General features: G+C 40.1%; 1 protein-coding gene across 4 annotated transcripts in view; it reads right to left on the reverse strand.

The window, feature by feature from the left end:
- Window positions 1-2,726: 2,726 nt before the first annotated feature.
- The window catches only part of pde8a (phosphodiesterase 8A), an 82,731-nt gene continuing 72,714 nt past the window's right edge, over window positions 2,727-12,743 (reverse strand). For all 4 annotated transcript variants that reach the window (XM_088992323.1, XM_088992324.1, XM_088992325.1 and 1 more), the window contains 5 exons: window positions 8,658-8,875; window positions 5,586-5,718; window positions 4,978-5,142; window positions 3,983-4,112; window positions 2,727-3,226 (listed from right to left, as the gene is read on the reverse strand). In XM_088992323.1, the coding sequence (XP_088848449.1) occupies window positions 3,120-3,226; window positions 3,983-4,112; window positions 4,978-5,142; window positions 5,586-5,718; window positions 8,658-8,875 (753 nt within the window). In that variant the 3' untranslated portion in view covers window positions 2,727-3,119. The remainder of the gene's footprint in view (window positions 3,227-3,982; window positions 4,113-4,977; window positions 5,143-5,585; window positions 5,719-8,657; window positions 8,876-12,743) is intronic.

Here is a 12,743-nt window from a genome sequence, read left to right on the forward strand (position 1 = left end):
CAAGGATGAAGACTGAATCCTGGAAAAAACAATGCCAACAGATGCCACAAGGTGGCGGGAAGACACTGCTAACGAGGCCCCTCAAATCACTTCAACTCAGTTCTCTGCACCAAAATCTCACCAGATGGAGGCAAAGCAAAACTTTGAGCAAATACGCCTACCAATCCACCTACCCATAAAGTATTGCAGAGCAACACATCACACCACAAAGACATATTAATGCTTTGTTTGCATTACATTACCATGTCCAAAATAATGTTGTGTGTTCAGTTCTCCCTTGCTTAATTTATGGTAAATATACCTTGCTGAAGATTTAGCTCCAGTTGTCGCTTGTCGTCATGGTGCACAATGCAATGTTTGCGTTACGTTGTCTGCTGAAAGCCACGTGGACTCCTCTTTCTAGGCGCGTTTCAAAACTCTCAAGTACACTTTACAGTCACGGTATAGTCCGAAGCACGAAACAGGCTTCTGATTGGCTGCCGTGCCGAGTATGCAAATTTTCATTTGGCAATTTGCATACTCGGCACGGCAGCCAATCAGAAGCCTGTTTCGTGCTTCGAACTATACCGTGACAGTAAAGTGTACTTGAGAGTTTTGAAACGCGCTTAGAAAGAAGAGTACATGTGGCTTGTAGCGGTTTGCTTGTAGCTTTTGGTTTACTGAATAAAACAAATGTTTGATTTGAAAAAAAAGTCTTTTTTTTCTTGAAGTTGTCGGCTACCCAGGCCGAGACGTTTTGAAAGTTGTACGCCCGACGTAAAAGTTGTACGCCCCAGGCCTCCGGGCAGACGTTATTTCAAACACTGATTGTACATAATCTCTACTTTTTCTAAGTAAATGGCATCCTATAAATCAAACGCTAGAAATGCTAGAGACCCATGTTAAGTTTTGGATTCCACACCAAAAATTGAGTTTAAAACGGCAGTCAGACATACCTAAAAAAATGTGTTGCCCAGAGTAGCAGTATTTTGTAATAGATTGATATCTTTTTGCTATCAAGATTCATGTTACAGACGGTTCTATCAGGAAACAATGTTTTACTTCGCGTATTGCGTCACTTCATAATTCGACATGGGTTAACAATGAATTTCAAGGCAACATGTGTGTTTTGTTCAACCTATTTGGAACAATCCCATGGATGCAATCATATCTTTTACCATCAGCATGAGATATGCCCGCTCCTGTCTACCAGAGGGTATAAATGCTAATGGCTGAAGATTCTTAATTTAGCACCGGTGCAGTTATTTTACCAGTGGCACCGTGTAGTGGGCCATTCCTCTTTCACTGGAGATCTGCTGATCATTATTCAGTTTTTCAAGTCTGAATCATGAGTGAAACATTTGCCCTACGTGTCTTGGCGGCATAATTTGAGGTTTGCTTCCGGACAGCAACTTTCTTGTCACAGAAATAACTTGGGGCAAATGATAACTGGAAAAGCAGTCACATGAGTGGGAAGAGGCACCGCTGTTGAATAATCTCTTTTTATTTTTCATTGAACAGTTTCTATTTTTTCCGTGCCCCCAGACCAAGATGTGAATCAGAAGGAAGAAACAAGACTTCTAATTGAGTGTACAGTTGTGTCATTAGAGAAAAAAAAACATACACAGTAACTGCCTTCATACGACAAACCGTTATTTGTCTATGGCATTTATATACTGTTTTACAAGTAAATATTCTTCATCAGCAACAATTCAAAATTGTATAATTAGTAACCAAACTGAATCCACCTCTGAAGATGAATCTGCTCCCCGGGTCAGTGCGGAAGGATGCTGGAGACAAGTAGAACGATGTTGGGATTGAAATAAATGTGAGGCCGCTTCAAAACAGTGATAGACAGTTTTCTGATGCACATCCTCCGTCATTAGCCAACTCATTTTCTATACACATGCTCTGTATTGACCACCAAATTCACAGGTATTCAGATCACCATCACCGTTGATCTCTTTTGCTGCAAATCCAGTGTAAAAGTCTATAAAAATATTGAGATTTATTTGAACATAACCTGACTATGTTATAATAAAAACTCCAGATGTCTCTTGCAGTTGCACAGTGGGATGTACTGTATAAATATTGTATAAAATAAGGCAAGTCCTTTCAGTAGGATAAACCAGATACAAAAAAAATTCTGTTCGGGGGAAAAAAAAAATTAAAGTCAAAATGATTTTCACATCTCTGCTGTTGTCAAATGTCAAGCGGTTTGCAGCATGAAAAAGGAAAGTGAGGCTTGTTGGAACAATGATTGCATCCAAACGACAACTCCTGATGATCAACAATAGCCATTCTCCAAATGCAACAACCCAACCCGCTGACACAGAGACATTCTTAATGTGGTTTACAGTGCAATACAAATCTCTGGAACTGGTACAGTAATCTTGATCAGAAAATAAAACGGATACGAGTAACTCCTGACTGAAATGATTGCCTTTGGCTTTTTCCCCCTTCTCGATTTTCTGATTTAGCAACAAGCTCAAGTGGGATATTTTAAATGGAAAATATGGCAAATTGAAATAAGTGAGCATACCAAATATAATCTTATTGTTCAGCTATGATTGTTGCATTCTGAGAGTTTTTGTCCACTCGCACATGCCAGTGACGGTATGCCACTTGGATGCATGAGCAGATGTTGAGCAAAGAGGAAAAAAAAATGTTCTTTCATATTTCAGCCTCCAGCAGCATAAGGAGCAGTCTTGCTTTACTGAATGAATAAGGATGGAGGATGGAGGCGATTGTATGACTTGACTCGTATTGAACACCTTCATTTATTCGCACCACATTTCCATTCTCTCCTCCAGTGTTGCTGGCTCAGTCAGTAAACAAGCAGTTTCTCATCAAACAGCAAGGTCAGTTTCACAGGCCCGTATGGTGCACACGGGGCTGAAGCTTATCCACGAGGCCTGTCCGGGACCCCTTCTCATGTCATAACCAGCCATACTGCAAATGCCTGAGAGGCACGAGAAGTTCCAAAGGGCACTGCCGTGTGTCCAAGTCTACTTTTTTTTTTCTTTAATTCCACAGTTGTCCTCGGACAAGCTGTAAGTGCCGGCGATATCAGCGCTGCAGTTGCCTGTTAGAACGTCACTGTACGCACCCACACAACACAACAAGGGGGAAGCCACTGCTTACTCTGGAGGCGGTCGCAGGGTATGCAGCTTTCGTTCATCCAGGCCTTTCCAGTACTTGAAGTTGTTTTCCAAGTGCTGCATAAGATTGGGGAAGTCTGCAAAAGCTGGAGACAGTTCAAGGGAACCGTTTATTATCAGTGATCAGATTTGCAGCTTTTCTTTCAAATTCATGTACAGTATTTTCCATCTGAAATTATTATCCATGTACGCAGTCAACTTCAGCATTTTTGTGGTTTGGCATTTGCCAACCTCCTGTATTTGTGATTCTGTGAGGGGGATGAAAACTCTTTGATAAGTGTGGTGTCAAGACAAAACCATGCACAATGTAAAATACGATGGTCACTTGAGATACAACTTTAATTCCTGTGCAATTATCCTCGTAATGAAAAACACATTTTTCCAACTGACATTAATGGCAATGCTAATCCAGTGAAGTCTCTAAAAAAGCCAACACATTTTTTATGTATTTTATTTCATAAGAAAAATAGCACTCTATCATATTTGGACTCTACAAAAACATACATTTTTACAGTTAAGCATTTTGGGCTGTAATTTATGGACATTGCACTACCTCTTGCATTCATGGAGACACACACTCCTTCGTAAAGTGCAGTAAAATTAGGCGTTACGGACAGGGAATATTTATTATTTGTTCATTTGCACAAGGCAGTCAATCACAAGACACTATTCATACTCACACTTGCAGCAATTGAGAGCCTTTTGAAACTAATGTTTCGAAACAAATCCCCAAAATCACTTTACAAGCTCTTTAAAAGTTCCCTCAACGATGGAAATGCCCATATTCCTCTCTGAATAAACTCTTCAACTATAATATATTGTTCTAGTAATCGCTGTCTTACCATCCCAAGCGTCAAACATGTCCGTGATGAAGTAGTCTATAAAAGAAATCTGCGACTTTGGGATACTACATGTGTTTCTGTCAAAGACAGGCATGACCACTGGAAGGCCTTGCCTCTTCTCTTCATCTGTCTGTAACAAAGACAACACTCATCATCATCATCATCATCATCATCATCATCATCATACGGTCCTCACATGAAAATTATAACTCATCAAACTTTCTTGGTACCATATTTTTCTCAGAAAACAAGGCAATTACACAGCCCCGCTCACGCTACTGGAATTTTTACGGCCATTTACAATGTCTATTCAATGAAACAAGGAATTATCAAGAAGATGGAATCATGTCACGCTCACGCAAGTCTTAAGTAATAACTGCCACATCTCAGGCAAGTCACATGGCAAGTCAAGTCAGGAAACGTTTTTTCAGCTATTTCCAAGCTATTTCAACATTTACACAGTTTACGTCAATGGCTGACTGTTAGTTAGCCTAAAAGTTGGATCATATCAGGCTAATTTGAGTCAACTACCAAATGTGTCAAAGAAAAGGTTGAGAAATGTACTGATCTTTACTGGGTAGAGTGATTCTTAAAAATTAAAAATTTGGTCAGCACACTTTTTACAGGCTAAAGTCCCCAATGCTCTTGCTACGGAGGACTTGATGATATGGTCATTAGTCAAACACTGCATGAGAAAGCGTAGCAAGGGAGGTGTTTGACTGAGTGACAGACTAAGTCCCAAAAGGCGCCATTCCTGGCATGAGTTTTTGTCAAGTGAAGCCACAAGGTATATACACAATGATTTGATTCGATCGAGTCCAAGTCAGAATGGCTAAAATACTCACCCCGGTCTGAGAAACTCTACATAGAACCAGGAGAATATTGTTAAGTCTCACAACAACGTGTGGAGTTGACTTCCACTTCAACAAACCAAGCAATACAGTAAAACTGTATACTTGTTACAGTAAAATGTTACACTAAAGCTTTCATGTCACCTGTGCGAAATACTCCTCAGAAATGCGCCCGGCCCATTCTATACACAGTTCCAGAGGCCTGCATGGATTGGAGATGTCCGCACACTTAATCAGCATTCGCTTGACAAGGATGCGATTCTCAGGGGACGTCAAAATGCTTTTCACTGACTCCTCGTCATTATTACCCTGAAAACAGACAGGTTATATGCACAAAATTAATGACAACACGTCACATGTACAAGATATATACACTCTAATTTGTTTCAACGTTCACTGGTGCAAACCACATGGGCTTTGTTGTCTGATATTCTTGTCCTTCAAGCCCCAGTGTTCGCACATAAAGGACAATCACACCTTTATCAAACAGGTGAAAGGTCAAATCGCATAATTGAAAGTTTGATTTGCATCTGCTGCGTACGTCTGAAAGAGAAAGTAAGCCATTTTATCAGTTATCCGAAGACAAGAAGCTTTAAAAGTCTGTGCGGGGCATTCCACACAAGGATGAGAAAGATGATACCAAGTTGTAGAATTCTCTCCTCACACAGATATATGTGTCGATGGATGGCAACGGCAGATTACAAGTTATTTCTTAAACAGATTTATTTTAAGTACCCGTGAGTTCATCTCACCCCGTTCTCCTCCAGGGCAGCCAGCGGCTTGTTGATGCTGTTGACAAATTTGTTGACATGTTCAAAGTGCTTGGTCATCTCGGTGGCAAGCACCATGTCAATGATTGCCTGGCGGAGTTGTCGATACTCATTCCTGTGGGTGGGGATAGGCAGAGACCGTAGATTAGTAAATAACACGGAAAATGAGCGTTCCAATTTAAATGCGGTGACAGCAGAGATGAATGGATGTTTTGTTCACAGGCGCCCCTTCCCCCTTCTCACCGGGGAGCCGTGCACGTGAACCATTATGCTTTGACTTTGAATCACATTAAATCCCGATTATGTACACAAACACACAACACTTTAACAACCTGAAAGCAGTACTGCGTCAAGTATTTTGGGTTTTAGCGGAATGAGCATAGCGGCGATCACCATTGCTTTATAATTGATTGACATGCAACATTTTTGTATCATCCATTTCAAAAAGCTTAACTAAAAGTTAAAGCCTATTCACTACTTTTAATTTAACTGAAGCCAAGATAAGGTGAACATTTAAATCACTCATTTTGTATCTAAATTCTGCATTTATTAACTCATTTGCCACCATTTCCGAATTTATTCGGGAATTGGTTTTGGTTTTATTTTTTCTTGCGGGGTTGCCGATAAAGCGCTGGTCAGGCCTCTGGCAATGTTTTTCCCCTTCCCGATGGGGCAGCGTTTGCCTTTTGTCCATGTTAGCGCTCTCTTACAGCTTCAGCTGTTGTTTAAGCGCTATATAAACCAATATATATGCATTGCATTGTTTATGTAGTCCTAAAATTCAATATTCTCTTCAATTTGAGTGAAAATGAGAAAACCCCTGGCAGTGGAGTGAAGACAATTTTGGGATGACAGTGACATATCGTCTGGCAGTGAATGAGTTAACATACAAAGTAATTAACATCATGTAATTGTTACAATAAACCATGGTCCATAACTTGAGCTTTCAAGAAAAAATAGATACCACTCACCTAATAATAAACCGTATGATTTCTCATGGAGTAAAAAGTGAAACCTTTATCAGAAAGTCAACAGCCGCTGTTTATAAATCAAAGGTCACCATGAAAGTGTGAGCCACTCTGTGGTATTAATGTAAAACATGTTATGCTAACATGCTAACATGTTGATGTCCGATCGCTCAAGGGTCAAAAGGGTCATGTGTGTAGCAAGCTAGGCAGCATCCCTTGGGGAGAGAAGGGGCCAGAGCGTGGGCACGAAATAGAGAAATTATGACTTGACACACAGCTTGGGCTACCTTTCCTCTTGAGAGGAGTTGGACTCTTGTCCACTCTGGAATTGCCCATAATGAGAGGTGCAGAGCAGGTACGGGCATACTCACACTACCGTCTGGTGGAGAGACGGATTCTGACTGTTCTTTTTGCCTATGCACCCACTTTTTGTATTTGTATATAGACTGTATATATTTTGCAAAATTGCAATTAAATCAGGATATATTTGGATGAATCAGTGACAATACCCCAACGGTTACCCGCTGCTATTATCTAACAATGTGACTAACCATGTTTTGAACAATGCATATTTAACTCATTTACTGCCGGACATGTGCAAAAATGTGTCCACTCTAGTGCCAGGGTTTGTGTCATTTTTCACTCAAATTTCAGGACCCACAGAATGTTGAGTTTTACAACTACATGAACACTCCAGTGCCAGGGTTTGTGTCCAGTGCCAGGGTTTGTGTCATTTTTCACTCAAATTCCAGGACCCACAGAATGTTGACTCTCATGTTGCCTCTCAGAAATTAAATCCTGGCTTTCCCATAACTTTCTCAAGCTCAACAGTGAAAAAACTGAACTTCTTCTTGTCGGTACCAAATCCACCCTCCACAAAACTAACAGTTTCTCCCTCACCATTGACAGTTCTACCGTGTCCCCCTCCCCTCAGGTCAAGAGTCTGGGTGTCATCCTCGATAGCTCACTTTCCTTTCACTCCCATATTAATAACATTACTCGGTCTGCTTATTTCCACCTCCGTAATATTAACCGTCTCCGTCCCTCGCTCACCCCTCACTCCGCTGCTATCCTTATCCACAGTCTTGTCACATCCCGCATCGATTATTGCAACGCACTTCTCTTCGGTGTCAATCAGAAATTTCTCCATAAACTCCAACTCGTCCAAAATTCTTCAGCCCGGATCATCACCAAAACCCCCTCCTTTCACCACATCACCCCCTGTACTCCAGCAACTCCACTGGCTACCGGTTAAACATCGTATCGAATTCAAAATACTTCTGTTTACTTTCAAAGCCATCCATAACCTTGCTCCTCCCTATCTTTCTGACCTGCTTCAAATCTCTGTTCCCTCTCGGTCCCTCAGATCCTCATCCTCCCTTCACCTCTATGTGCCCTCTGCCCGTCTCACCACGATGGGATGCAGAGCTTTCAGCCGCTCTGCTCCCAAACTCTGGAATTCACTCCCACCCAACATCCGTAATATTGACTCCCTCCCTATTTTCAAGGCTCATCTCAAAACCCATTTGTTTAAAATTGCTTTCAATGTCTAATTCTCTCTGCTATTTTATTATTTATCATTTTACTTATGGTTTTATTGTTATGTGCTGTGTTCTATTGTTTTTATTGTAAAGTGTCCTTGGGTGTTTTGAAAGGCGCTTGAAATAAAATGTATTATTATTATTATTTTACAACTACATGAACATTCAAGACTGCGTTAGACCTTATAACCTTATAATCACTTCTTTCATACCAAAAAAAGTTAATTCCTAAGTCATATGGATCTGGAGTAATATGAGCTGCAAGTGGGGGCGACTGTACAAAACGCAAATAATGCCCCATTGTGGGAGTGAAAAACATTTCTAGAGGTCTGACCAGCGCTTTATCAGCACACACAAGAAAAACCAAAACCCAAACAAATTCGGGAATGGCTCTCAACGTCATTATTTTCAGTGAATGAGTTAATGGATAGTTTGCCAACAGCAAGTTAAGAATTGAACTAGTAATTAGGGGTTTTACCATTGGTGAAAATGACAATTGAACAATTGGATATTTGTGTTTTGAGGTGTCAGTGGGCTTGTTGTACCTTTCAATGTTCTTAAATATGTTGCACTTATCATCTCGGGTTGTGATCTGAAAGGCGAGAGCTGCGTGGTGGCTCTCCAGTACAGCAGTGTCATTGTAGAGGATTGCCAGCTCGCTTCCCGCGTTGCACAGAAAGCTGTTCGTGCGGCCCGGGTGGTCCACGTCATGTACGGTGGCAGCAATCAAGGCAGCAACTTCATCAATGGGATCTAAGCTTTGCTGTTATAGCAAACCACATGAAAAGCATATAAAGCAAATATGAACACCACATGTTACATTCGAGGAAGTCCACCTTGCTGCTATGGAAACTAAAACTGAAAATGCAGATGTAATGTAATGTACATGACACATGCTTCAAAGAAGAGGCATAAGTTCTGATGCGCTTTTAGAGGGCAATTTTTTTTAAGAATTGTTAACTAAAGCATATCAATGGCGTGGGCCGGAATCCTCATCGCTCTACCTCTAAAATCAACACTTTTCCCCAAAATGACATGTTCGCTTATTCACATTCTCTTGTCAAAAAGTACAAATCATTTTGACCACATTAGATTGATTCTTGATTTGTAAAAATAAATAAGACCTACTTGTGTGGACTGACCAATAGTAAAGGTATGAGAACATTTGAAATGACCACATTTGAACGTGATAAAACATGCTTATCATGACATTTAATATCACATCATGACATCTATATTTTTTTTTCATGACAGCTATAATTTTTCATAAAATATATATATATATATATATATATATATATATATATATATATATATATATATATATATATATATATATATATATATATATATATATGAAAGTAAAGTCTCGTTATATCGATATCGGTTACATTGATATCGGTTATATTGATAATACTGCTTATTACGATACTATATTCATTTCCCGGCCGAATTTCTAGTCTTTTTATGTATAATTAGTTCCGTTTAGTACGATTCATGGTTATTACGATAATCCGGTTACTACGGTGCTCTTTTTCATCTCCCGCCGGCCATTTTGCTATATTTATATCGATACACGCCGTCGTCGCGCCATTGGTCGACTTGGTCACGTGACTTGGTCCCGTGAGTTTGTTACGTGACCAGCTCCCGTGTAGCAGAGCCATTTTCATTTTCAGACGCTAGCTCGTGTGCAGCAGACGAGATTGAAGTGTTTGTGTTAAAAGGTAAAAATGGGAAGCAGAAGAAGATTGATGACTTTTTTAAATTGCATACATAATACAGTAAGATGTAAGCGTTGCAGTTTCCCTGTTGTGTTATGTACATGCCCACTGTACTGTATATGAACGCAATCGTTTTTTGCAACAATGTTTCTTGTTTTGTCTGCTGAAGCGCGATGATTTTGAAAATTATTAACATTCCATACTGTGTATTAAAGGACAGCCGATGTCACTTTTTATTCAAATGCAAAACACCAATAAAAATGACTTCACACCAAGACGTCTTGCATTGCTTGTGAATCCAAACAATGGCTTCAGATTCGGATAATATGCTTTCTTGTTACACATCCAGTTATGAATATGATTCAAATAGTTCTGAAGAGGAAAGCATACATGTTTGCAATCGATTAAAGAATTATATGTGCCATTTTGAGGCAACATTAGAGGAACATCTCTCACCCTCCCCAAAAAAAAGAGGCATATATGGCGCTTGGATGCCCTCTTTTGGCGGCTTTTGTTAATGCAGTTCGGCACAGGATGGATATATCGACAGTACGGTTATATCAACATTTTTTTTAACTCCCGAGAATATCGATATAACGAGACTACTATATATATACAGTAAAGTCTCGTTATATCGATATCGGATATATCGATAGTCCCGGTTATATCGATACTATTTCTATGCACGCACGGAGAAAATTACATGCAAACAGGGTCGGATATATCGATAGTCCCGGTTATATAGATATTTTTTCGGACTCCCTTGAATATCGATATAACGAGACTTTACTGTATATATATATATATATATATATATATATATATATATATATATATATATATATATATATATATATATATATATATATATATAATTTTGTATGAAAAAATGGGTCTGGTGTTGAGAATTTGCATTAGTTATAGCCTTTATATGCAACTGCATTGTCCCTGTCGAATGAAGATTTATTATTCTTCCTAATATTACCTACCATACGGTGTTCCTTTTGCAGTTTTGAGTCAATGCAAAATAAATAAATGAATAAATACACAAATCAGTCAAATGACGGCTCATATCTCAAATACCTTGTAAATGGGGTCACTCATACCTCGGGGCCCCTCAGTAGAGTGAAAATGGATGCTTGCAGGGTTTTGAATGTTGATGTTCTTTTGAACCAAGATTTATCAAAAGTACTAATAGAGTTGGGGATTAATGTGTGACTTCAAGCGAATGTTTGTGCAGCACCCACATATCCTAGTTATTAAAAACATCTGGTAATATAATTGACTGTCATGTCGCCAAAGAAGGCTCACATTAAGGATCCTCGAGTGAATCAATTCAGTGAGAGCATGACCTCACAATGACCTCATCGCTTGGGCTAAACAGAAAGCTCACAAAGCTGCTTGCCTGACACCCCTTTTTTAAGAAAACATTCCAATTTCAAGCTCTTCAGCTCATTCAAAACATCCATCAATTTTCCATACCGCTTATTCCTTATTAGGGTCGCGGGGGTGCTGGAGCCAATCCCAGGTGTCTTCGGGCACGAGGCGGGGGACACCCTGATTTGGTTGCCAGCCAATCGCAGGGCACACAAGGATAAACAACACTCTCACACTCACACCTACGGACAATTTGGAGTCTTCAATCTGCCTGCCATGCATGTTTTTGGAATGTGGGAGGAAACCGGAAGACCCGGAGAAAGCCCACGCAGGCCCAGGCAGAGCATGCAAACTCCACACAGGGAGGTCGGAGCAGGACGTGAACCGGCGACCTCTGCACTGTCAAGGCGGTGTGCTAACCACTTGACTACCGGGCCGCTCAATTCAAAACATGTTAGACACGATTTTCCAGGCTTGAAGAATTCCCACATTGTCAATGTTCAACACTATTTACGATAAAATAAAAAAACTTTAGACAAAAAGATTCACACATTTAAGAGATACAGTACTGTGTTTTACATGGTTACCTTGTCAATCTCATTTCTTAACTATGTACAGTGAGACCTCAATTTACGAACTTAATTGGTTCCCAGACAGAGTGTGTAAGGCGAAAAGTGTGTATCTCAAAAAAATTCCCATAGAAAACCATTAAAATGGGAATAATCCGTTCCCTGGTTTCCATTAAATATACTTTTCAGCTAAATAAGCCTTAAAACTACACACAACGTACCTTATCCTATGTATGATAAATGTGCTATTGTATTGTAATGAAATAAATACACTGTATTGTATAATAAAGTCACATTATTTACATTTGTGATGGTCATTGATGGCTCTTAATTGACACCTGTTGCTTTCTGACGTGTAAGGTCTTACGAAACTGAGGCATCACATTATCATTCATCATGTTGATGATTCTTATAGCCTTTTCTGAATGGAACTGTTCAATCAACTGTTGAATGGCCTGCTTCTGCTTGTCCTCTTGAAGGCAAATCAAATTCTCTGTGTCGATGACCTCATTATGGTCAGCAACAAGCTCCTCGATGTCATCTGCATTCACTTCGAGTCCCGTAGGTGCTGGCAGAGATTTTATGACAACAAAAGGCGCGAGTCCGATGATTCCACGGACGCGGAATAAAACGCGACAAAAGAAGGCGGGCGGGGCGAATAAAAAAGTATTGATTTTAGAGGCACACTCGCGTCTAACAATCACCACGTGCAAAGCAAACTTTTGGCGCACAAGACATAGCGATGCACTTGCGTCGTAATCATGTCACTGGTGAGGTGACAGTGGCTCGTTGAAATGAAATGACATTGAAGTGTCGCGAGCGGCAGCCACGTCCGAGCTGTCATCTCGCACGTGACAATTTAGTGTGACTATTGACACGCTGTTCCGGTGTGTGTGAAAACACTAGCTCTGATTGGCTTACCATGACACATGACTCTACCCTTTAGCCAATCACAATCACTTCT

Source organism: Hippocampus bargibanti, linkage group LG03 (assembly GCF_051943395.1).
Source record: "Hippocampus bargibanti isolate YZ-2025 linkage group LG03, ASM5194339v1, whole genome shotgun sequence".
Taxonomy (NCBI): Eukaryota; Metazoa; Chordata; class Actinopteri; order Syngnathiformes; family Syngnathidae; genus Hippocampus; species Hippocampus bargibanti.